At 42.1% G+C, this 27,543-nt stretch overlaps 1 protein-coding gene across 2 annotated transcripts in view; it reads left to right on the top strand.

Moving 5' to 3' along the window:
• Positions 1-12,228: 12,228 nt before the first annotated feature.
• LOC128704311 (6-phosphofructo-2-kinase/fructose-2,6-bisphosphatase 1) overlaps positions 12,229-27,543 on the top strand; it is a 103,855-nt gene continuing 88,540 nt past the window's right edge. The window contains exon 1 of one of the 2 annotated variants that reach the window (XM_053799458.2): positions 12,229-13,156. In XM_053799458.2, coding sequence (XP_053655433.1) covers positions 13,057-13,156 — 100 coding nt within the window. In that variant the 5' untranslated portion in view covers positions 12,229-13,056. The remainder of the gene's footprint in view (positions 13,157-27,543) is intronic. The other variant, XM_053799456.2, reaches the window with a different exon arrangement.

Below are 27,543 nucleotides of genomic sequence, written 5' to 3'. Positions count from 1 at the left end.
CGCTCCTGTCTGTCTCAACTACTGGATCACTACGACAAGGTCCTAAATGCACTAGAAGACAAAAAGAATGCAGATGTAATATATACAGACTTTGCAAAAGCCTTCGACAAGTGTGACCATGGCGTAATAGCGCACAAAATGCGCGCTAAAGGAATAACAGGAAAAGTTGGTCGATGGATCTATAATTTCCTCACTAACAGAACACAGAGAGTAGTCGTCAACAGAGTAAAGTCCGAGGCAGCTACGGTGAAAAGCTCTGTTCCACAAGGCACAGTACTAGCTCCCATCTTGTTCCTCATCCTCATATCCGACATAGACAAGGATGTCAGCCACAGCACCGTGTCTTCCTTTGCAGATGACACCCGAATCTGCATGACAGTGTCTTCCATTGCAGACACTGCAAGGCTCCAGGCGGACATCAACCAAATCTTTCAGTGGGCTGCAGAAAACAATATGAAGTTCAACGATGAGAAATTTCAATTACTCAGATATGGTAAACATGAGGAAATTAAATCTTCATCAGAGTACAAAACAAATTCTGGCCACAAAATAGAGCGAAACACCAACGTCAAAGACCTGGGAGTGATTATGTCGGAGGATCTCACCTTCAAGGACCATAACATTGTATCAATCGCATCTGCTAGAAAAATGACAGGATGGATAATGAGAACCTTCAAAACTAGGGAGGCCAAGCCCATGATGACACTCTTCAGGTCACTTGTTCTATCTAGGCTGGAATATTGCTGCACTCTAACAGCACCTTTCAAGGCAGGTGAAATTGCCGACCTAGAAAATGTACAGAGAACTTTCACGGCGCGCATAACGGAGATAAAACACCTCAATTACTGGGAGCGCTTGAGGTTTCTAAACCTGTATTCCCTGGAACGCAGGAGGGAGAGATACATGATTATATACACCTGGAAAATCCTAGAGGGACTAGTACCGAACTTGCACACGAAAATCACTCACTACGAAAGCAAAAGACTTGGCAGACGATGCACCATCCCCCCAATGAAAAGCAGGGGTGTCACTAGCACGTTAAGAGACCATACAATAAGTGTCAGGGGACCGAGACTGTTCAACTGCCTCCCAGCACACATAAGGGGGATTACCAACAGACCCCTGGCAGTCTTCAAGCTGGCACTGGACAAGCACCTAAAGGCAGTTCCTGATCAGCCGGGCTGTGGCTCGTACGTTGGTTTGCGTGCAGCCAGCAGCAACAGCCTGGTTGATCAGGCGCTGATCCACCAGGAGGCCTGGTCACAGACCGGGCCGCGGGGGCGTTGACCCCCGAAACTCTCTCCAGGTAAACTCCAGGTGGCTGTGTTTATGGTGGTGGCTGTGTTAATGGTGGTGGCTGTGTTTATGGTGGTGGCTGTGTTTATGGTGGTGGCTGTGTTTATGGTGGTGGCTGTGTTTATGGTGGTGGCTGTGTTTATGGTGGTGGCTGTGTTTATGGTGGTGGCTGTGTTTGTGGTGGTGGCTGTGTTTATGGTGGTGGCTGTGTTTATGATGGTGGCTGTGTTTATGATGGTGGCTGTGTTTATGGTGGTGACTGTTTATGGTGGTGGCTGTGTTTATGGTGGTGGCTGTGTTTATGATTGTAATGATGGTGTTTATTACCAAGGTTTATACCAATGTTTGTGATGGTGGCGGAATGGAAAAATGGTGGGCGGCCCGGGAATCAGTATACGATTTTTTTTAGGTGAAGGGACAGGGCCAGGAGCGGTGTCTTGACCCCCACAAATACAATTCGGTGAGTACAATTCTAAAACCACACACACACACACACACACACACACACATAAAAGTTAAGTGGCAAGGCCAGGATCTGCGAATCAACCCTTGCAATCGTAAATAAATGAGTACAGATAAGTGGGTACACACAGTGACCTTGCCTGCCCGTGTTCCAACATTAAAAAAATGTGAATCTGCTTCCAGGGACGTCAACTTCTTTTTCCTTTGCTGTGTAGAAGCTCTCATGGTATAGACATGTTTGCAGACATATGTAGTAAATGTTGGTACACCTGCATGTTAAGGTCATGTTGGTACACCTGTATTTAATGGTCATGTTGGTACACCTGTATTTAATGATCATGTTGGTACACCTGTATTTAATGGTCATGTTGGTACACCTGTATTTAATGGTCATGTTGGTACACCTGTATTTAATGGTCATGTTGGTACACCTGTATCTAATGGTCATGTTGGTACACCTGTATTTAATGGTCATGTTGATACACCTGTAAGGTAAGGTCATGTTAGTGCATGTGGAAAATACTGTATATATTTTCCGGAAATACAGTATTTATATGTAAACAAATGGCCATACTGTATTTAATAATATTTATGTCATAGAAAACGGAAAGCCTGCGTCTGTGCAGACGAGACTCGCCATCTTGGTTTTGAATTTTGTACAAACGTTGGTGAATGGGGAGGAATTTTTCGTGCTCTAGAGGTTAAAATTGTGCTGACACCTCTCAAATAGGAGGCGAAATTGGTGGATATGCATTCCTGCATAACTTGAGATATCAGACGACTTGACAAGACAGCTCCAGGAACCTCAGATAAGCTCTCTAGATTTGTGTGTAATTCTGGCCAGCATTATTTTCATAGATTTAGTTAGAGTGAGGTTTTCTGAGTATGATACACATTAATCTCCAGTCAAATTGGTGAGTGATAATAAGATATATTTTCCTTCTGTTATGTAATTGTGTATATATATAACCATTTATTATTTTTAATATACAGTCCACAAATTTATATATTTACCAGTATTCCTGGTGTATGTATATTTCATTTAATTAATAGGTCCAGAGCAACTTGTGGATATGACAGTGGTAGGTATCGAAGGGGGACATTTTTTGCGACCTAAGTGTCCCAAATTCTTACTTGTCTAACTGATAAATAATAGTTATCATTGTTCATTTACTGTTATGTAAATAATTATACATTCAGCTAAATGTAATTTTCCACAGTGCAAATGTATGTAGATGACTGGTTCAGAGAACCCACAAGTTGATAAATTAGACACATGTGCAACTCTTGGGTATCTTTATTGAGGAAACGTTTCGCCACACAGTGTCTTCATCAGTCCATACAAAGGAGAACGAGGAAGAACAGGAGTTTGAGGCAATCAGTCCCTCAGCTTGATGGACTGACCACATCAACTCAAGGTTGAGGGACTGATTACCTCAAACTCCTCCTGTTCTTCACGATTCTCCTTTGTATAGACTGAAGTCACTGTGTGGCGAAACATTTCCTCAATAAAGATACCCAAGTGTTGCACATGTGTCTAATTTATCAAGTGTATATAACAATTAAGGTGGCACGTGTGTATGTTATGCTCATGTTGGTACACCTGTATGCCATGATCACATTGGTACACCTGTAATGTTATGATCATGTTGGTACACCTGTAAGTTGTGGTCATGTTGGTACACCTGATATGTTATGGTTATGTTGAAGCAACTGAATATAATAATAAACTGTGCACGATTAGGGTCACAAGTGACATGGTCCTTAGGCAAATAGATAAATTAAAACCTAACAAATCCCCAGGTCCTGATGAACTGTATGCAAGGGTTCTAAAGGAATGTAAAGAGGAGCTTAGCAAACCTTTGGCTAATCTTTTCAACATATCACTACAAACTGGCATGGTGCCAGATAAGTGGAAAATGGCAAATGTGATACCTATTTTCAAAGCAGGTGACAGGTCCTTACCTTCGAACTATAGACCAATAAGCCTAACCTCCATAGTGGGAAAATTTATGGAATCAATAATTGCCGAGGCAGTTCGTAGCCACCTTGAAAAGCATAAATTAATTAATCAACGAATCTCAGCATGGTTTTACAAAGGGGCGTTCCTGCCTTACGAATTTATTAACTTTTTTCACTAAGGTATTTGAGGAGGTAGATCATGGTAATGAATATGATATTGTGTATATGGACTTCAGTAAGGCTTTTGACAGGGTCCCACATCAGAGACTATTGAGGAAAATTAAAGCACATGGAATAGGAGAAATTTTTTCCTGGATAGAGGCATGGTTGACAAATAGGCAGCAGAGAGTTTGCATAAATGGGGAGAAATCAGAGAGGGGAAGCGTCACGAGCGGTGTTCCACAGGGGTCAGTGTTGGGCCCCCTGTTCACAATCTACATAAACGACATAGATGAGGGCATAGAGAGCGACATCGGCAAGTTTGCCGATGACACCAAAATAGGCCGTCGAATTCATTCTGACGAGGACATTCGAGCACTCCAGGAAGATTTGAATAGACTGATGCAGTGGTCGGAGAAGTGGCAGATGCAGTTTAATATAGACAAATTCAAAGTTCTAAATGTTGGACAGGACAATAACCATGCCACATATAAACTAAATAATGTAGATCTTAATATTACGGATTGCGAAAAAGATTTAGGAGTTCTGGTTAGCAGTAATCTGAAACCAAGACAACAGTGCATAAGTGTTCGCAATAAAGCTAATAGAATCCTTGGCTTCATATCAAGAAGCATAAATAATAGGAGTCCTCAGGTTGTTCTTCAACTCTATACATCCTTGGTTAGGCCTCATTTAGATTATGCTGCACAGTTTTGGTCACCGTATTACAGAATGGATATAAATTCTCTGGAAAATGTACAAAGGAGGATGACAAAGTTGATCCCATGTATCAGAAACCTTCCCTATGAGGATAGACTAAGGGCCCTGAATCTGCACTCTCTAGAAAGACGTAGAATTAGGGGGGATATGATTGAGGTGTATAAATGGAAGACAGGAATAAATAAAGGGGATGTAAATAGTGTGCTGAAAATATCTAGCCTAGACAGGACTCGCAGCAATGGTTTTAAGTTGGAAAAATTCAGATTCAGGAAGGATATAGGAAAGTACTGGTTTGGTAATAGAGTTGTGGATGAGTGGAACAAACTCCCGAGTACAGTTATAGAGGCCAGAACGTTGTGTAGCTTTAAAAATGGGTTGGATAAGTGCATGAGTGGATGTGGGTGGGTGTGAGTTGGACCTGATAGCTTGTGCTACCAGGTCGGTTGCCGTGTTCCTCCCTTAAGTCAATGTGACCTGACCTGACTAGGTTGGGTGCATTGGCTTAAGCCGGTAGGAGACTTGGACCTGCCTCGCATGGGCCAGTAGGCCTTCTGCAGTGTTCCTTCGTTCTTATGTTCTTATATAACATTATGGTCATGTTGGTACATCTGAATGTTCTTGTTGGTGCACCTGAACCTTATAATCTTTTTGGTAGAGCTGTATGCCATGACCATGTTGGTATATCTGTATATTATGATGTTGTTGGCAAACCTGAATGTTATGGTCATGTTGGTATATCTGAATGTTTTGGTAATGTTGGTACACCTGAATAGTATGACCATTTTAGTATGCCTGCATGTTAGGATCATGTTACACTTGTTTGTTTTGATCATATTGGCACACATGTAAGTTTTGGTCATGTTGGCATGCCTATATGTTTTGATCATGTTGGTACACTTGTATGTTATGATCATGGTGGTACACCTGTATATTATGACATGTTGGTACACCTGATGTGATCATGTTGGTACACCTGTATGTTATGATCATGTACAAGAATGGTATACAATACCGACAAAACGAAATTAAGACACATGTGCAACATCTGGGTATCTTTATTGTAGACGTTTCGCTAACCAGTGGCTTTATCAATACAAATTCTAGGACATAACTTGAAGACAGTAGAACTATATACAGATAATGAAGTAATGAGTCCCCGAGCCTTGGAGTTAGTGTGAAGAGCACCGTAGTCGTGGAGGTTCAGTATTTTAGCATTTTAGTATGTCTACATGTTAGGATCATGTTACACTTGTTTGTTTTGATCATATTGTAAGTTTTGGTCATATTGGTATGCCTTTATGTTTTAGTCATGTTGGTAAGCCTGTATATTTTGATCATGTTGGTACACCTGTATGTTATGGTCATGTTGATACACCTGAATGTTATGGTCACATTGGTACACCTGAATATTGTGATCATGTTGATATGCCTATAAATTAAGATCATGTTTGTGGAAAATTGCATTTATCTGAATGTAACTAATTATGTACATAACAGTAAATGATAACAAAGATAATTATTATTTATCAGTGTGACATAGACAAGTAGGAATTTGGGACACCTAGGTAGCAAAAAATGTCCCCCTTCGATACCTACCACTGTCATAACCACAAGTTGCTCTGGACCTATTAATTAAATGACATATACATACACCAGGAATACTGGTAAATATATAAATTTGTGGACTGTATATTAAAAAATGATTATATATAAACACAATTACATAACAGAAGGAAAATATATCTTAATATCACTCACCAATTTGACTGGATATTAAGTTGTATCATACTCAGAAAAACCTCACTAACTAAATTTATGAAAACACTGGCCAGAATTATACACAAATCTAGAGAGCTTATCTGAGGTTCCTGGAGCTGTCTTGTCCAGTCGTCTGATATCTCAAGTTATGCAGGAATGCACATCCAACAATTTCGCCTCCTATTTGAGAGGTGTCAATCCAATTTTAACCTCTAGAGCACGAAAAATTCTTCCCATTATATTAACGTTGTATCCAATTCAAAACCAAGATGGCGAGTCTCGTCTGCGCAGACGCAGGCTTTCCGTTTTCTATGATATAAATATTATTAAATACAGTATGGCCATCTATTTACATATAAATACTGAATTTCCGGAAAATATATACAGTATTTTCCACAATGTTGGTACACCTGTATGTTACGGTCATGTTGGTGAGTACAATGTTATTATAATTATTTGGAAGCGCTAAACCCGTAAGATTATACAGCGCCTGAGGGAGGGATAGAAGGTATTCAGGGAACTGGAGCACAGATCCAATTCCCTAGATCAAGAGCCCCTCAACAGCGTGAAGGAACTTCCCTTGAGTGGAGTATAAATAAGTGCATCTGTCTGGCGCTCAGCAGACGGAGGTTCAAGCCTCCACCACGTCTTGCGCTGAATGACCCACATGGGTTTAGCGCTTAACACGAATTATTTAATGGTAACAATGGCTGAAATAATGGCATATAATGACTATTACGTAAGTTAGTAACGTTTTCAGACACGGTTGTTATGGTTGGAATAATAACAAGGGCAAAAAATCTTAAGAGATTTTTTCGATAGTGTATGTGTTGCGCTGGCTGGGCGAGATAAAGCACCGTTGGATCTGGCTAATAACTGGAAGGGTGACCATCATGGGAACATATCCCCGTCCTTGGCTAGGTGCAAGTGGTCTTTGGCGAGCCCAATTACGGGTTTCTTGTTCCCTTCAGGTTTTACCCCGGAGTTTCAATAATCAATAGAAAGACAGTATGCCGAACAGTATTTTATTAGGTCTACGTTTCGCTCATCGTTGAGCGAAATGTACTTTTAATTTATGCTCGTTCTGTGATAAATGAGTGGGTGTGAGTTAGACCTGCGTAGCATGGACCAATAGGCCATAGTGCTCGTCAATTACGTTCTTATTTTCTCTATTTATAGAAATCCTACTGTTTATATGAAGAACCTGGCGCTACATATGATGGGTTGCTCTGTGCCCAGACCTGTCACAATTACGCTTCTGCCTCTAGTTTCAATATTTCTAAACGTTTCTTTAATACTCTAATGTTAGCAAACTTGGCTGCAAAGCTTGCAATGTTAGCGCAATACCACAATAAAATAATTTAATGTTGGGGAAGTCTGGTAATCAGCATCACTGTTGGTATATTATTTAATAAAGATCGTGTATGTGAATATCAAAATGGTATACAATACCGACAGGTTGGTAGGTAAGACACATAGGCAACAGTTAGGCAACTTTATTCTGAAACGTTTCACCTACACAGTAGGCTACTACTCTGCACCTCTCCTTCCGACAGTATTTAAGTCTCCGCAGTCACTTAACCTTCAGATAGTTCCTGACTATGGAACTGAACCTCTTCAGGCTGAGGGACTGACAACCTCAAATCTACGACTTCAAGGGTGATGGACTGATTACATCGTCTTCACTTCTCTACTGTTCCTGCCTACTTTCTGTACTCGACTGAAGAAGCCGACTGTGTAGGCGAAACGTTTCGGAATAAAGTTGCCTAACTGTTGCCTATGTGTCTTACCTACCATCGTGTATGTGATTCATCTGGAGAACAGTTCCAGTTTTCGTGATCCATTTGGAAGAGTGCTTCCCTGTATTGAAGAAAGTTTAGAGAGCTTCTGTGCAAGGATTTGATTTTCGATGCTTGGAATATCAAATTCTTTCTCCTTGTTTAGTATTTAAGTTGTACACAGCGTAACCGTGGCGAGAACCTTGTGTAGCTTTAAGTATAGGTTGGACAGATAAATGAATGTGGGTGGGAGTTAGACCTGCCTAGCATGGGCTAATAGGCCTACTGCAAAGCTCTACTATTCATACAGCTAATGAGAAATGGGAGATTATATGGGCAAATATTTTTGTTAGTGGGTTTAGGTTTGAGAAGGCCCTGTCTAGTATGGGCCAATAGGCCTGTTGCATTGTTCCTCCTTTCATCTTATGTTCTTATTTGATTTGAGGAAGGAGAGAGTTAGCCCCAGTTCTTTGGATCAGACACGACTCACCAGCATCAAGAAACAAACTCCCTCCTTCCCTCCCGCTAAGTAGTGGAGGTTATCAGTGCTGACTCATCATTTATGAAACCTGTGAGCAGTCAATGAGAGGCACCCGTGCGGGACCAAATCCTACATTGTCATACAATTGTGCTGCGCCTCGTTGCTTTCTTCAGTACGAGCAATTCACCACTTTAAAAGGGCTGATAGAGCACTTGGTTCACAACCGAAAGAACCCAAGTTCGAGTTCCAGGCTAGGCGAGACGTGTGGTCAAGTCTCCTTAACCTGTTGTGTCTGTTCACTCGTCAAGTCTCCTTAACCTGTTGTGTCTGTTCACTCGTCAAGTCTCCTTAACCTGTTGTGTCTGTTCACTCGTCAAGTCTCCTTAACCTGTTGTGTCTGTTCACTCGTCAAGTCTCCTTAACCTGTTGTGTCTGTTCACTCGTCAAGTCTCCTTAACCTGTTGTGTCTGTTCACTCGTCAAGTCTCCTTAACCTGTTGTGTCTGTTCACTCAAGTCTCCTTAACCTGTTGTGTCTGTTCACTCGTCAAGTCTCCTTAACCTGTTGTGTCTGTTCACTCGTCAAGTCTCCTTAACCTGTTGTGTCTGTTCACTCGTCAAGTCTCCTTAACCTGTTGTGTCTGTTCACTCGTCAAGTCTCCTTAACCTGTTGTGTCTGTTCACTCGTCAAGTCTCCTTAACCTGTTGTGTCTGTTCACTCGTCAAGTCTCCTTAACCTGTTGTGTCTGTTCACTCGTCAAGTCTCCTTAACCTGTTGTGTCTGTTCACTCGTCAAGTCTCCTTAACCTGTTGTGTCTGTTCACTCGTCAAGTCTCCTTAACCTGTTGTGTCTGTTCACTCGTCATTCAACAGGTACCCTGGTATTAGTTGACTATAGTAGGTGGCATCTTTTGGTAATGGTATTATATCTTCAATAGAGCTAGGCTTTGAAATAAGTTGAGGTAGGATAACAGTTCTTAGACTGTAAATAAGATAAGGTAGACTAAGCTTTTAGCTTGTAGATGAGATAAGGTAAGATAGCAGCTCTTAGCTTGTAAATGAGCTGAGGTAGGAAAACAGTTCTTATCCTGTGGAATAAAACGTAAAAAAACTGAATGGAAAAAAAGTGTTAGGATTTGACCACAAGCACATAGTGACTCTCGTCATTATTATCGCGTAGCACATAGAAGGAGCACATTCTGTACAGCGTCTAATACCTGTATTATTGAGATGGATGAAAAAAAAGGTCGCCGCTAGATTACTGAGCAGGTTTGCAATATTTTCAGCGTGTATAGGGGCTGCTGCCCAGGGGCCTCCACCAGCTGGAGGGCCTCCAGAGATTAAGTGAAAAGTGTTCACAGTTACTTCTGTGAGTTTGTAATTATACTATGTTATTAAATCGCGTATATAATGAACTGTTCACTGTTCACTGAATGTTGTGTAAAGTAAAAGGACACAAGTGCAACTAATGTGACATTTTATTGTGGCAACGTTTCGCTCTCCAGGAGCTTTGTCAAGCCGTTTCTTTAACTTTTTTCCTTTCGTAAATATCACATCACTGGGGCCCTCACAGTACCTGTAGTCCAGGGGTCTACAAAATCTTAATCCTGCTCTGAACGTGTATAATATTAGTAGCCCACGAAGCGTGATTCATCACCACCAAGGTAGCTGCAGAGGAATCACTAAGAACTCTACAATACACTCAAGGTGTATAAAGTAACGTATTTGTGATTCATCACTTAAAAGAATCTTCCAGCCATGAAGGGTGTTGTGGGTCGCCCTTCACGCTCCTGCCTCTCAAGTCTTGTAGGTTTACTTGTGGATACACGAGCGTACAGTATGTCCTGTAGCTGGTGTATTGTGCCATGCAGTATGTCTCAAAATTATTAGGATATGTGCATTTTGTCCTCTATCATAATGAATATGGGGTAACTACCTCCTACAAGTTGAGAATGGGGTGACTACCGTCCACAAGATGAATATGGGGTGACTACCGTCCACAATATGAGCATAGAATGACTATCGTCCACAGGATAGGTATGAGGTGACTCCTGTTTACAGGATGGGTATGGAGTGACTACCGTCCTCAGGGTGGGTATGGAGTGACTACTGTCCTCAGGGTGGGTATGGAGTGACAACCGTCCTCAGGATGGGTATGGAGTGACTACCGTCCTCGGGATGGGTATGGAGTAACTACCTTCCTCAGGGTGGGTATGGAGTGACTACCGTCCTCAGGATGGGTATGAAACATTGGGTGGAAACGTTGGGCATGTTTCCTTACACCTGTCCCTGTTCACCTAGCAGTAAGTAGGTACCTGGATGTTAGTCGACTGGTGTGGGTCGCATCCTGGAGGACAAGACTGAAGGACACCAAAGGAAATAAGACAGACAGTCCTCGATGACGCACTGACTTCCTTGGATTATCCTGGGTGGTTCACCATCCGGGTTAAGAATCCAAACTTAAACGTTTCCTTTGATAAATGTCCTGATATTGTACACAAGTGTTCTCTGTAGAGTGTTCGTTTGAACATATACAAGTACGTTTATTCAGGCTAACACAAATACAGTTACATAGATTATAAAAAGTAGGGGCGCCATTGGTACACTAAGGGAAAATACCGTAAGTGTCCGGGGCCCAAGACTGTTCAACAGCCTCCCATCAAGCATTAGGGGAATTGCCAATAAACCCCTGGCTGCCTTCAAGAGAGAGCTGGACAGATACCTAAAGTCAGTGCCGGATCAGCCGGGCTGTGGCTCGTACGTTGGACTGCGTGCGGCCAGCAGTAACAGCCTAGTTGATCAGGCCCTGATCCATCGGGAAGCCTGGTCATGGACCGGGCCGCGGGGGCGTTGATCCCCGGAATAACCTCCAGGTAGCAGCATATGTGTAAAGAATCTAGAATAACTCCAAAAAAAAGTCGCAGTGCATAAACTAGTGGTATATCCAAGCCATATTCCATATCACGTTCAGGATTAATTTACAAGGGATGAGGGATCTCGCTCGGTCCGTGCGAGAGTCAAGCGATGTGCTGGTCAAGTACCATCATGTATGGCCAGTAAGCGGATGGGTGAAAAGGTGGATATTATCCCATTCTTAGGGAAACCCGATAAGCCACTGGTTTTCTGTTATTGATATGGCTTGCCATACCTTACCCAAACTATCCTATAGGAGACGTCACTAAGATTAATTCAATTTATTTCTATGTGTCAACGTTGATATGGCTCTTCAGTAACATTTTTTACGATTCTAGCGACTTATATAAGGTAATTTTCTATATATGGCATTCCTTTCTATCAGAATCAATAGTGAAAAGCAATGTTTTGGTATTATATACACGTGTTACTGCGCATACGTTGGCCTCCCTGGGTAGCAACGATACCAACTACTAATTCTACCACTTAAATACGTTTTATTTACAAGATTAACAATAATATTCTATTTGGAATTTATGTTAGAAGCGTCATTAGATACTAAACCTATCGTGGAGAATTTGAGGTGTGAATTAAATAAAGAGAATGTGAGAAAAATGGAGAGAAATGAGAGGTGTGGTGAGAGGTGGCAGATACGAAGCAAAACAAACGAGAGGGTGCTGCTGGTGGAGACCCAGACATCAAGAGGACTCACTCAGGGGTGTACTCTCTCTGTCGTTGTCATCCACCTTCATTCATCCTCCTAGTGTATTCAAAGCCCACCCATGTGTAACAAGGTTTTACTGCAGAAATTAAGTGTGGGCCAAGACACATTCCCATACCACAAAGAGTACGGATTAACTGAAGGTTATAGTGACTCTATAGTGCTCTAGTGCTTCTAACATAGTAACATCATCACATCAAAAGTTGGCAGGGTATTGCTACTCATTACTGTGATGCAACACTCATTATAGTCTATGGAAAACCCAAATTCATTTTTAGAACCCCGACTACTCCATGCATTATATGCCATTGTAATACATAATTAGTACCTGTCTCAATAAACTAAAATATATCAACCTTGTAATTAGACACATCTCCCAGCAAGATCATCATCTGTGTTATCTTGTAAGATCTAGTGCAGGAACTTCCGTGTTTTAACCTCCAAAGGCGGAAGGAATTCCTTTGTAATTACTGTAGCTACATCCGACATACTATCTGAAGGTTGCTGCTGATCCTGACAGGTATATATAAAGAGCTCACCTCAGCAACGAATCTTATTTCCCTCTTGAGAGAGTTTAGTGTCATCCACAATTACTTCTACCTACTGTTGCCCTAAACTCTTAACAGAAAAGTTAGAAGCACTAAGATTAATCACGACTGGGTCACTGGACTGAATCGTCTACGTCGTAACTCAGTTTATATACAATTGTTAGACGAGGTTGACTTAGAGACGAACATTGAAGCATTGTATAGAGAGCTTCACTGTGGCGGAGAAAGGTTACTGTTTGCTCTTGTGTGGTCGTCTAGGAATGGCACCCACCCCCACCATGGAGCCTGTCGACGGCCAGGAAGACTGGCTACGTATGGCACGTGAACATCCCGTCATGAGGATGACCAGGAATGACAAAGGTCAGTACTGACATACTCTACTTGCCTATTTTTTTATTATATAATTAACATTATCTAATATTACAAAAGTGTAAAACGCCGTAGGTCTATCTGTAGCGCACTTGACTCTCACACTGAGGTCCGGAGTTCGAATCGCCGGTACGACTGCCCCTCAAGGGAGGTTCCTTGACGCTGGTGAGGGGCTCTTGATCTAGGGAATTGGATCTGTGCTCCGGTTCCCTGAAATGAGCCTGAATACCTTCCATCCCCCCCACATGCGCTGTATAATCCTACGGGTTTAGCGCTTCCCCATGATTATAATAATCGGTACGGCTGAAAAACATTAGGGACGTGTTTCCATGAGACACCTACTGTCCCTGTTCACCCATTAATATAAAATAGGTACCTGGGTGTTAGTCGACTTGTGTGGGTCGCATCCTGGGACAAAACTGACCTAATTTACCCGAAATGCTCAGCATAACAATCGGCTTTCTATATAGTAGTATGTCATTGATGTCAGCTATGGTCTGTATACCTTGTACATATACTTGTAGAAACATATTATTATCCTTGAGGTTTTGACCCTATGACCTCCTAGGCGGGAGAGTATCACCACACGGCCATGGTGTGTATTCGCCTTTACTCACCTCTCTGTGGTTGCAGGGGGTCGATTCACAGCTTTGTGTGTGTTAAAAAGCTAAGTAGTAGATGCCAGCAAAGTAGCATATTAGGACATATTTATTAGAAAACATTTCAGTCACGGGACGTTGGTCACTTCTAACAGAGATTGAAAATAGCAGTACATGTAGGCAGAAAGTGGGGTGTGAGTGTAACAGTGACCTGAAAAATGCATCTAAGGCTTATTTGAGATGAGGTCAGGTAGACAATGAAGTTACGTGATTCCTGTGTTGCGAGGTAGGCTGGTCTTTGCTCGGTTAAGTATCATGTATGCCAGTGTTTTTTGAAAATTTGTAGCTTCCTGTATTATGTTCTACGATTCTAGTGACGGCGATTAGCGAGACTTGTAGATATCGACGGCGTTTAAGATCATGTTTAGTGAGGACGAGTTGTGCCTCATTCCAACCCGTCAGTGTCCCATGGAGGACACTGTTACAAGCGTGTCCATTTTCGCTTAGGCGGACCTAAAGATTTCTGCCAGTTTTCTCAACATATGTCTTAAGAACGAAGGAACACTGCAGAAGGCCTACTGGCCCATGCGAGGCAGGTCCAAGTCTCCTACCGGCTTAAGCCAATGCACCCAACCTAGTCAGGTCAGGTCACATTGACTTAAGGGAGGAACACGGCAACCGACCTGGTAGCACAAGCTATCAGGTCTAACTCACACCCACCCACATCCACTCATGTATTTATCCAACCTATTTTTAAAGCTACACAACGTTCTGGCCTCTATAACGGTACTTGGGAGTTTGTTCCACTCATCCACAACTCTATTACCAAACCAGTACTTTCCTATATCCTTCCTGAATCTGAATTTTTCCAACTTAAAACCATTGCTGCGAGTCCTGTCTAGGCTAGATATTTTCAGCACACTATTTACATCCCCTTTATTTATTCCTGTCTTCCATTTATACACCTCAATCATATCCCCCCTAATTCTTCGTCTTTCTAGAGAGTGCAGATTCAGGGCCCTTAGTCTATCCTCATAGGGAAGGTTTCTGATACATGGGATCAACTTTGTCATCCTCCTTTGTACATTTTCCAGAGAATTTATATCCATTCTGTAATAAGGTGACCAAAACTGTGCAGCATAATCTAAATGAGGCCTAACCAAGGATGTATCCACAGGGGTTGGTGTAGACGCCCGCTGTGGAAGTTAAGAGGTGTGGGACTCCGCTTCATAGTAAGGTCTTTGAAGTGTCAGGTCTTGGGACCTGACACATATGTTGTCTCTCATTGTACTCATGGCACCCCTGCTTTTCATTGGGGGGGGGATGATGCACCGCTTGCCGAGTCTTGCTTTCGTAGGGAGTAATTTCCGTGTGCAAATTTGGGACTAGTCCCTTAAGGATTTTCCAGGTGTAGATTATGTATCTTTCTGACTATCTCTCTCTTCTTCAATCTCCCTTCGCATCTTCACCTCTCCTGGGCGATGATGACACTCAAAATGTTAATTGATAATGAAAAAAGTCACTTGTTGACCCCGTCCTTCCTTTTATCCTTGAATCCTCTACCCAGCTTGCCCCCTCCTTTTACTTAAAGCTAATTGCCACTTTCTCTTCTTCCCCTTCCCCTCAGGGAAGGTTCCTTGACACAGGTGAGGGGCTCTTGATCTAGGGTATTGGCTCTGTGCTCCAGTTCCCTGAATTATGAATTAAGCCTGAATACCTTCTATATCCCCCCACAGGCGCTGTATAATCCTACAGGTTTAGCGCTTCCCCCTTTGATTATAATAATAATCTTAACCTTCCCTTCACATGCTGTGTCCCCGTCTGTGCATGACTGTCTCCTGTTTTTCCAGTAATCTCAAAATGATGACACGAAATGAGAAAAAATGTAGTCCATTCAGTATTACTATAGAGTAGATATGAAATGTGTGTCGGCGAAATGTAAAATTCAATAATAATAATAATAATAATAATAATAATAATAATAATAATAATAATAATAATAATAATAATAATAATAATAATAATAATAATAATAGGATCTATCATTATCCTAGGAAGGCCATCACTGTATTGACGTCAGTGTCTGGGTTTTTTTTTTGTTACAGTGATAACGTTGTCTTTGTTCTCTGTCCTTGACGGTTGACCACTATTAGGAAAAATATACTTCTTGAGTGTTCTTTCTTTAGGATTATGTGGTGCGGTTATTTTTGTTTTAGTTATCCCTTCTGGAGATAACGTGTGCGTTATTTTTTTTTCTTTGCTGTTTGCACATGATCTTGAGAAAGCCTCATCACTATAGAAACCTGGAGGTTACCTGGAGGTTATTCCGGGGATCAACGCCCCCGCGGCCCGGTCCATGACCAGGCCTCCCGATGGATCAGGGCCTGATCAACTAGGCTGCTACTGCTGGCCGCACGCAGTCCAACGTACGAGCCGCAGCCCGGCTGATCCGGCACTGACTTTAGGTATCTATCTGTCCAGCTCTCTCTTGAAGGCAGCCAGGGGCTTATTGGCAATTCCCCTAATGCTTGATGGGAGGCTGTTGAACAGTCTTGGGCCCCGGACACTTATGGTGTTTCCCCTTAGTGTACCAATGGCGCCCCTACTTTTTATTGGGGGCATTTTGCATCGCCTGCCCAGTCTTTTACTTTCGTAGGGAGTGATTTCTGTGTGCAGATTTGGGACCATTCCTTCCAGGATTTTCCAAGTGTAGATTATGATATATATCTCCCTCCTGCGTTCCAACGAGTACAAGTGAAGTGCTTCCAAGCGTTCCCAGTAGTTAAGGTGCTTGACAGAACTTATACGTGCAGGAAAGGATCTCTGTACACTCTCTAGATCTGCGATTTCACCTGCTTTGAATGGAGATGTTAATGTACAGCAGTATTCCAGCCTGGAGAGAACAAGTGATTTGAAAAGGATCATCATTGGCTTGGCATCTCTCTTTTTGAACGTTCTCATTATCCATCCTATCATTTTCTTTGCACGTGCGATCGTGGCACTGTTGTGATCCTTGAAAGTGAGATCCTCAGACATTACTACTCCCAGGTCCCTTGCATTATTTTTCCGCTCTATTGTATGGCCGGAGTCAGTAGTATACTCTGTTCTAGTTATTATCTCCTCCAGTTTTTCATAACGGAGTAGTTGGAATTTGTCCTCATTGAATTTCATATTGTTTACCGTTGCCCACTGGAAAACTTTGTTTATATCTTCTTGGAGGTTAACCGCGTCCTCAGCAGATGACAGTCTCACGCAGATCCTAGTATCATCCGCAAAGGATGATACGGTGCTGTGGTGTATATCTCTGTCTATGTCTGATATGAGAATAAGGAATAAGATGGGGGCGAGTACTGTGCCTTGTGGAACAGAGCTCTTCACTATGGCAGCCTCCGATTTAACTCTGTTGACCACTACTCTTTGTGTTCGATTTGTTAGGATTTGTTAGAACACTCGTGTATATTAAATGAGGCATTCTACTAAAGCAGGAAAGTTTACCATAGTGGCCACTTTGGGAACAAATTTTCAGGGTTAAAATATAATAAAGGAATTTTATTTAAAAGCAGTAGGACTTAGCAATAATCTTCCATGGGTACTGAGAAGAGTTGTACCTTCTTACCTGATTGTTTGAAAATTAATTAGCGCTCTGATTGGTAACTCGGGGTTTATAAGTGCTATCACAAGCAAAATAATACCCTGTCTTGAAAGCCCTAAGACTTTCTTTGTTTTTAATATTATATATGGAATTGGATGTTGCTTTTTTTTGAAAAGCAAGAATGACGCTGTAATTTTACGATTTTTTTTACAAATTAACTTTTCATTGATCATAGATTACATAGTTCATATACACTTCACACATATTACTTGGCACTTTCACGTTAGTGTAACATCACAGTTTATATATACCTTGCCTTAGTATATCATGAACATTAATAAATTAAGAATGCTTTTGTCCCTTCTAACACTGCAAGAGATTCTTTAACTTGACGATTTTCTAAACCATTTACATCACAATGTACCCTTTAACTCTTCCACCTCGCTAGCAGTATAGTGGCAAGCTTGAGGACTGTGCATCGGCTGAGTGGCTTAAGTAGTGTACTTAAATGCAGTGTATGTTGAATCCTGCTGTGGATTGAGAACTAATGTTTGTAAATAATTTCACCATATCTATTATTATTATTATTATTATTATTATTATTACTATTATTATTATTATTATTATTATTATTATTATTATTATTATTATTATTATTATTATACTCAGACATCGGCCGTCTCCCACCAAGGCAGGGTGACCCGAAAAAGAAAAATCTTTTCATCATTCACTCCATCACTGTCTTGCCAGAGGCGTGCTTACACTACAGTGTGTGTGTGTGTGTGTGTGTGTGTGTGTGTGTGTGTGTGTGTGTGTGTGTGTGTGTGTGTGTGTGTGTGTGTGTGTGTGTGTGTGTGAATAGTTTTCCCAGAGATTTGTATGAAGTAGTCTTCTTGATCGGGACATTCCTAGTTACACTCATACTGAAACCTGGCAGCTCCTGCCTGTTGTAATTCGTTCTTCCTCAGGAACCAGTGAAGGGTCGTCATTTGCTAGAACAGTGCCATTATACTGTACTGACGAATATTAGAAGAAAAAATACTTATTAAGGGTTAATCGAAGGTCCATTGTAATAACAGCAATAAACTAATCCCCTGAAGCCACAACCACTGCGGCTCAACCATCATTTCACAGAATTCCGCCATGTTACGTAAGCGGAAGTCTTCGATCCCTACTGTAATTTTCCTTGAAACTTAAGCTTCCCCGTTCTTTTTTTTTTTTTATCACGTTTCTCTTTTTATCACTGATTTTTCTTCTCCAGTCTGTCCTTGATAATGAAACTTGACTCGCCTTTAAAAAGTGATTCATGCGAGGCTTCTGCCCTTGCATCTGCGAAATTTCATTTTCATTTTTTCCCTGTTTTCACACCTGGTTTTTTTTCATATAGAGATATAACCCATAATACTAGGAAAAATATTTTGTGTCATCCGACACAAAACTCTTCCCCTTCCAAGAGAACAGTGAAATCTAGTTATACAAATTCTTGGATAAATTAGATATATTAAGGCATTTAATATTAAGTAGATTTTAACGAGAGTAGTTTTGTAGATTTGTTTTGACGCCATAAAAAATGACATTGTTACTCTTTATTTTTGAGGGTTACTAGTGTAAAGGAGTAAGATTTTCGGTTTCATGCTATGAGACGGCTTGACTACAACAGATCTTGCTTCAGAAGCAGAGGGAAGAATGTATGTGTACATACCCTGTGTTTCTGTGAGTGAATATGCCATTTTATTAGTAAGATCACTAAAAGTAACATCTCTTTTACTACCTATTGGCAGATTCAGTTATTTTTTTTTACAAGAGTTGAACTTACAGACTTAGCAGTTATACTGCCTCGACTCATGGCATATAGTCTAGCCGTGTGTAAGGTATACCCCTACCCACAACGGTTGACTAACTTACAGACCCCTATTTATTGCTAGGTGAACAAGAACGTAGGTGTTGGTAAACTTTCTCATATGTCTTTGCCAGCCAGGGAATCGAACCTTGATCTATTGGTAGTGAGCTAAAGGCTCCACTGCCTTTAGGTAAAAATCCTTCAATTTATGTCTTCGATTTATGAACCAAGTTTTTTAAGGGTGGAAACATCGGACGTGTTTCCTTACACAGGTTGTCCATGTTCACCCATCAGTATAATGGGTACCTGGGTGTTAGTCGCATCCTGGGACAAAACTGACCTAATTTGCGGGAAATGCTCAGCATAACAAGGGACTTTCTATATAGTAGTATGTCATTAATGTCAGTTATGGTCTGTATACCTTGTACATGTACTTGTAGTAAATGAAGATATCATTATTATTATTATTATTATTTTCAATTCGCCCACTTACAAGCCTAACACTGCCCTCCCTCCTTCCCTCCCACACACACACACACACACACACACACACACACACACACACACACACACACACACACACACACACACACACACACACACACCTGAGAACAGCATTCCGACACCTTAGTAAGGAATCATTCAAGACACTGTACACCGTGTATGTCAGGCCCATACTGGAGTATGCAGCACCTGTTTGGAACCCGCACTTGATAAAGCACGTCAAGAAACTAGAGAAAGTACAAAGGTTTGCAACAAGGTTAGTTCCAGAGCTAAGGGGAATGTCCTATGAAGAAAGATTAAGGGAAATCGGCCTGACGACACTGGAGGACAGGAGGGTCAGGGGAGACATGATAACGACATATAAAATACTGCGTGGAATAGACAAGGTGGACAAGGACAGGATGTTCCAGGGAGGGGACACAGAAACAAGAGGCCACAATTGGAAGTTGAAGACACAAATGAGTCAGAGAGATAGTAGGAAGTATTTCTTCAGTCATAGAGTTGTAAGGCAGTGGAATAGCCTAGAAAATGACGTAGTGGAGGCAGGAACCATACACAGTTTTAAGACGAGGTTTGATAAAGCTCATGGAGCGGGGAGAGAGAGGGTCTAGTAGCAACCGGTGAAGAGGCGGGGCCAGGAGCTAGGACTCGACCCCTGCAACCACAAATAGGTGAGTACAAATAGGTGAGTACACACACACACACACACTACTATCGATCGACCTGCATACCAATGCTGACACGTCATTTTTCAACCCAGCGTCGTATTCACATTATGAGAACTATGAAAGGCAGACGTTCCAGGAATTCTCAAATGTACAAAACAAAATTTTTAGAGTAGACGAAATAATCATAAATTCGATTCTTGTGTCCGATAATGCAGAATAAATGAATAAAATATGGTGTCAGTTTTCATGTGGGGAAAATAAAACAATATACCCAGAGTAGATAGACTGGTTATAAATGACCATAATTTTTAAAGGGGTGGACCGGTAAGCCAGCGGAAGGCCTCGGTCAGATGACCAAAAGCTCCAAAGGCGGGTCATCATCTGACTAAGACCCGCGTCAGGAAACATTTGTCCTGTTTCCTGACGAACCTTACCTAACCTAACCTAACCAGAGTAGATAATATTTGAGGAATTAGTTCCTTTGAAAGGAAGGGGGGGGGATGCCTTGATGTCGGTTAAGGGCTCTTAATCTGGGGAACTGGAACTATCAATTTTGTAACTGAACCCTGATTACCTCCCAGGCGCTGTATATCCCCTACGGGTTTAGCGCTGCCTCACAAGGATAATTAAAGGTGGGAGAAAATAAATTATGAAAATTACAGGTTTACCAGAGCTGATATTTAGAAACAAGTAGATAAATGAACACTTAAGTAAGCTTGAGATCCAGTTGCAACCTTTACTACACTTTAAAGAATGTAGAAAGAAGCTTAATGGTAGTATCAAGCTTGTTAAAAAAACTGGAACCAGAGATTCACCTTCCCTCCTCTCACCACCAAGAAAAACAGTAGAATGTAATTACGCATTCCACGTAAAATAACTAATTAACCCAACCTGTCCAAGAATTAGCATAACTATGTGATAGACAGAGGAAGACAAAGGTGAGTCATTTACTCCATCCTGATATCTAGAATCAGCCCAGTAACATGCAGATTTTGATGTCCATCCTAAAATCTAGAAAAAATGCACTTTGGAGGGGTTTTGAGTAAATTTTTCCATCCTCGGTATTGTGACTTTGTCTCCATAGATCGAAATCGCCCCACTAAAGTGTAGATTCTAATATCCAGGTGACATCAATGGCATACTACTATATAGAAAGCCGCTTGTTATGCAGAGCATTTCGAGCAAATTAAGTCAGTTTTTTTCCAGGATGCGACCCACACCAGTCGACTAACACCTAGGTTTCCATTTTACTGATGGGTGAACATAGACAACCCGTGTAAAACAACACGCCCAATGTTTCTACCTTCACCGGGAATCGAACCCGGGCCCTCGCCGTGTGAAGCGAGAGCTTTAGCCACGGGGCACCGTGAAGGCAGTAGTGATGTAGGTGGGACTGTGGTAGTAGTTGTAGGGTAGATGGACATTTGTGAGTGGTAATGAGTCATGTGTAGATAATGTAGTTGTGTATAGCTATGGTATGGGTCCTTTGAAAGCAGTGTAGGTGGGTGTGTAGTGCTTAATATATGGTAGGTGGATATGTAGTGCTGATGGTAGTGTAGGTGAGTGTGTAGTGTTGATAGTAGTGTAGGTGGGTGTGGTACAGAGTTATTTTGGGGACCCATCCACCATGACCTGAAAACTATGTACCTTCCGTACCCTGACTTGAGGTGAGCCAGTGTGATGTTAGTATGGGGCTGGTGTGATGTTAGTATGGGGCTGGTGTGATGTTGGAGTGGCAGGTCGAGGGTGGGGCGGGGTGAGCTGAAACAATGATGGGTTGGAATGGAATGGGGAAAGCCTAGTGGGTGGCTATGATATTAGGTTTGGTTGAGGTACAGGAGACTGGGTTAATTGGATTCAAAGCCTATCGATTATCAACTACACAAGGGTCATGTCATTAAAGCTGCATATAACCTCCTCACCACCAGTCAAATATAATGTAATACCTTATAAAACTGAGAAACACACACTTCTCAGAGAAGACATCTCGAGGATTGCACAGAGATTGTAACACCTACGAAGGACAAAGATTACTACACCACTGTGGCTGGAGCAAGTCACAAATAACCTACACTTTCCTCTGTAGTTTGCTCTCAAAATGTGGGTTATTTGCAAAACACATATACTCTGACCAGTTTCCTTATTGTTAGCGTTAGGTTTCTCTGGGATAAGAGAGCCTTGGCCCCCATTCGTGACAAACTTCCGTTGGCGTCATTTTTATTTTGAAATAGGGTACCACAAGGCTGAGCTACTCATAAACACTTCCGCACACGCACACGAGTTTATATTATAACGTAGGCAGGTTGAAAAATAAAACTTGCTAGTATTACCATAAAAACGGACAATGTTTTATCCCCTCAGGACTGGCTCTTGGTAACTGGCGGGGAAGGTGAGGGAGTACATGTACCCTAGTGGGGAAGGTGAGGGAGTACATGTACCCTAGTGGGGAAGGTGAGGGAGTACATGTACCCTAGTGGGAAGGTGAGGGAGTACATGTACCCTAGTGGGGAAGGTGAGGGAGTACATGTACCCTAGTGGGGAAGGTGAGGGGGTACATGTACCCTAGTGGGGAAGGTGAGGGAGTACATGTACCCTAGTGGGGAAGGTGAGGGAGTACATGTACCCTAGTGGGGAAGGTGAGGGAGTACATGTACCCTAGTGGGGAAGGTGAGGGAGTACATGTACCCTAGTGGGGAAGGTGAGGGGGTACGTATACCCTAGTGGGGAAGGTGAGGGAGTACATGTACCCTAGTGGGGAAGGTGAGGGAGTACATGTACCCTAGTGGGGAAGGTGAGGGAGAAGTGGCAGATGCAGTTTAATATAGACAAATGCAAAGTTCTAAATGTTGGACAGGACAATAACCATGCCACATATAAACTAAATAATGTAGATCTTAATATTACGGATTGCGAAAAAGATTTAGGAGTTCTGGTTAGCAGTAATCTGAAACCAAGACAACAGTGCATAAGTGTTCGCAATAAAGCTAATAGAATCCTTGGCTTCATATCAAGAAGCATAAATAATAGGAGTCCTCAGGTTGTTCTTCAACTCTATACATCCTTGGTTAGGCCTCATTTAGATTATGCTGCACAGTTTTGGTCACCTTATTACAGAATGGATATAAATTCTCTGGAAAATGTACAAAGGAGGATGACAAAGTTGATCCCATGTATCAGAAACCTTCCCTATGAGGATAGACTAAGGGCCCTGAATCTGCACTCTCTAGAAAGACGTAGAATTAGGGGGGATATGATTGAGGTGTATAAATGGAAGATAGGAATAAATAAAGGGGATGTAAATAGTGTGCTGAAAATATCTAGCCTAGACAGGACTCGCAGCAATGGTTTTAAGTTGGAAAAATTCAGATTCAGGAAGGATATAGGAAAGTACTGGTTTGGTAATAGAGTTGTGGATGAGTGGAACAAACTCCCAAGTACCGTTATAGAGGCCAGAACGTTGTGTAGCTTTAAAAATAGGTTGGATAAATACATGAGTAGATGTGGGTGGGTGTGAGTTAGACCTGATAGCTTGTGCTACCAGGTCGGTTGCCGTGTTCCTTCCTTAAGTCAATGTGACCTGACCTGACTAGGTTGGGTGCATTGGCTTAAGCCGGTAGGAGACTTGGACCTGCCTCGCATGGGCCAGTAGGCCTTCTGCAGTGTTCCTTCGTTCTTATGTTCTTATGTTCTTATGTACCCTAGTGGGGAAGGTGAGGGAGTACATGTACCCTAGTGGGGAAGGTGAGGGAGTACATGTACCCTAGTGGGGAAGGTGAGGGAGTGCATGTACCCTAGTGGGGAAGGTGAGGGAGTACATGTACCCTAGTGGGGAAGGTGAGGGAGTACATGTACCCTAGTGGGGAAGGTGAGGGAGTGCATGTACCCTAGTGGGGAAGGTGAGGGGGTACATGTACCCTAGTGGGGAAGGTGAGGTAGTACATGTACCCTAGTGGGGAAGGTGAGGGAGTACATGTACCCTAGTGGGGAAGGTGAGGGAGTACATGTACCCTAGTGGGGAAGGTGAGGGGGTACATGTACCCTAGTGGGGAAGGTGAGGGAGTACATGTACCCTAGTGGGGAAGGTGAGGGGGTACATGTACCCTAGTGGGGAAGGTGAGGGAGTACATGTACCCTAGTGGGGAAGGTGAGGTAGTATATGTACCCTAGTGGGGAAGGTGAGGTAGTACATGTACCCTAGTGGGGAAGGTGAGGGAGTACATGTACCCTAGTGGGGAAGGTGAGGGAGTACATGTATGTACCCTAATGGGGAAGGTGAGGTAGTATATGTACCCTAGTGGGGAAGGTGAGGGAGTACGTGTACCCTAGTGGGGAAGGTGAGGGAGTTAGGTAAGACACATATGCAACAGTTAGGTATCTTTATTTCGAAACGTTTCGCCTACACAGTAGGCTTCTTCAGTCGAGTACAGAAAAGTTGATAGAAGCAGAAGATACTTGAAGACGATGTAATCAGTCCATCACCCTTAAAGTTATGAGGTGGTCAGTCCCTCAGTCTGGAGAAGAGCTTTGTTCCATAGTATGAAACAATATGGACTGAGGGACTGACCACCTCAAAACTTTAAGGGTGATGGACTGATTACATCGTCTTCAAGTATCTTCTGCTTCTATCAACTTTTCTGTACTCGACTGAAGAAGCCTACTGTGTAGGCGAAACGTTTCGAAATAAAGATACCTAACTGTTGCATATGTGTCTTACCTAACAACCTGTCGGTATTTTATACCATTTTAATGTTCAAGGTGAGGGAGTACATGTACCCTAGTGGGGAAGGTGAGGGAGTACATGTACCCTAGTGGGGAAGGTGAGGGAGTACATGTACCCTAGTGGGGAAGGTGAGGGAGTACATGTACCCTAGTGGGGAAGGTGAGATAGTATATGTACCCTAGTGTAGCGGAGATATCAGGGGAAGTATATGCCCTAATAATAATAATAAATAAATAATAATAATGGCATACATTTTATAAGTAGGTCAAACCTTTACTAATAATGGTCTTTGTCATAACTATTATTAGTAGTGGTTAAGTAGTGAATGTGAGTTGTATTTATAACTAATATTGTATTTTTTTATACATTCCTGTCATGGATGGTGCACCTTGTTCAATGTTTTCCTAGTGACAGTAGTTCTTTACGTGATCCCGAGGTGGCAACACAACAGGATGTGTACCAAGAGTTGTATATCTCGGTGTATATACGTTATTTATCTTAATTCCTATTTTGGGGAATAAAATAGTTTTGATAGTATTGGGAACGCCTAAACGTTGTGAATGTGTATACACTCACTGGAGCGGAAGAGAGATGTATGATAATATATACGTGGAAGATGCTTCCGAGTCTAGTCCCATATTTGCACACTGCCATAACACACTGGAGTGAGGGATATGGGAGGAAATGTAAAATTAACCTAGTGAAGAGTAGGAGTGCCGTGGGCACAATAAGAGTACATTGTATCAACATCCGTGGCCCCAGATTTTTATCGTCTTACCAGAAGTTATCAGAAACACTGCTAGAACAAGTGTACAAGTCTTCAAGACGTAACTTGACAGTACCTCTGCCGGATCAACTAGGCTGTGATGCATATGGGCCAGCGGGGCTCCAGCAGCAACAGCCAGTTGACCAGGTGAGCACTAGACAAGCCTGGCCAAGGGCCCTGGCTGGGGAAGTGGAAAATTATTCTCGAAATGCATCAGAGGTATAGCTTTAATAAAGACTCGTGTAGTCGATAGACTTTTAAACCCAATTAACCAGCCAGTACCACTATGGACACAGGTGTTCGTGATGATGGCTCACGTGGTGGCAACACCAACACGGACACAGGTGTTCGTAATCCTTTACAGCAGTGACCCGAGCTGCAGGGACATATTTTAATTTGCTGTCTCGGGTCAGCATGTAGGTCGGTGGGGAGCAATCAGGTGGAAGAGTCCTAGTTGAGTGAGTGGGTAGGTGTAGTGATAATGTGAGGTTTGGTAAGAAAACTGGAAGCCTCATTAGCTGAAGGTGGGTTGGTTGAAAGAAGGAAGGTGGATTGAAGGAGGACGAGTGGGTTGAGAGAGGATTATGTGGGTTAAGGAAGGAAGGATGAGTGGGTGGGTTAATTAAGGATGAATGGATGAGCCGGAGGGCACAAAAGCTCTGGTTGTCAATATTATATCACTAACCTTAATCTTGGCACGGGACTCCTATTGGCTGACCTCGCTATATGTAAGGCAAAGGTGCACCACTTGTATCTATACTCCCAGCATATTGTATATACATAAGAGTGCTGAGCAATTTAAGGGTGTGTATATATCATTGAGTTTTATGTCACACACATGTTTGTCCTTCGTTTCCGAATATGTAGTGCGGTGACCCGTACCGATGGAACAATTGTAACAACCCCAGAAATATAGGCAGACAGAAATACAGACACAGGTAGAGAGGCATCTAGTCACAGAGAGGTACAGACACAGAGATGTAAACACACACAGACACTCAGTATACATTCAGATTAAAGAGATACGCAGAAAAAATGGATATATAAATATTAGAGAACAATTGTTTTTTCTGACGATGCCTGTCTTCCTTTCGCACATATCTTCTCATTGTACTCCTAAATGTGATATAAATAACTACAGGTGCAATATGTAAGCCTCGAGTAGTTTTCTGTCTGGAATTAACTAATGTTGTTACAAGAGTAGGGCTGGGTAGGGCGTCTTTAAGAGGAGCCGCCCAGCTCCAGCTGCTGTACCGTGCTTCCTAACCAACCTTATGGTTCATCACCAGATCTAGGTCAGTGACGTCACTAGCTGTGACCTCACTCCCTCAGTGTCAATACCTCGGCTCACAGCCGCTGCAGCTATCGCAAACTGCAATATTCTGAATAATATCATACGAACAAACATTGTTAACCACAAAAAACAGCACTAGCATGCATGTGACAAAGTCGCGACAAAAAAATTATATATATATATATATATATATATATATATATATATATATATATATATATATATATATATATATATATATATATATATATGTCGTGCCGAATAGGCAGAACTTGCGATCTTGGCTTAAATAGCAACGCTCATCTTGCCATATAGGACTAGTGAAAATTTGTGTATGCAATAATTTCGCCAAAATCATTCTGAACCTAACGAAAAAAATATATTTCACTGTGTTT

Source organism: Cherax quadricarinatus, chromosome 84 (assembly GCF_038502225.1).
Source record: "Cherax quadricarinatus isolate ZL_2023a chromosome 84, ASM3850222v1, whole genome shotgun sequence".
NCBI lineage: Eukaryota > Metazoa > Arthropoda > Malacostraca > Decapoda > Parastacidae > Cherax > Cherax quadricarinatus.
The sequence above is the reverse complement of the archived record's forward strand: the minus strand, read 5'-3'. Positions and strand labels throughout refer to the sequence as shown.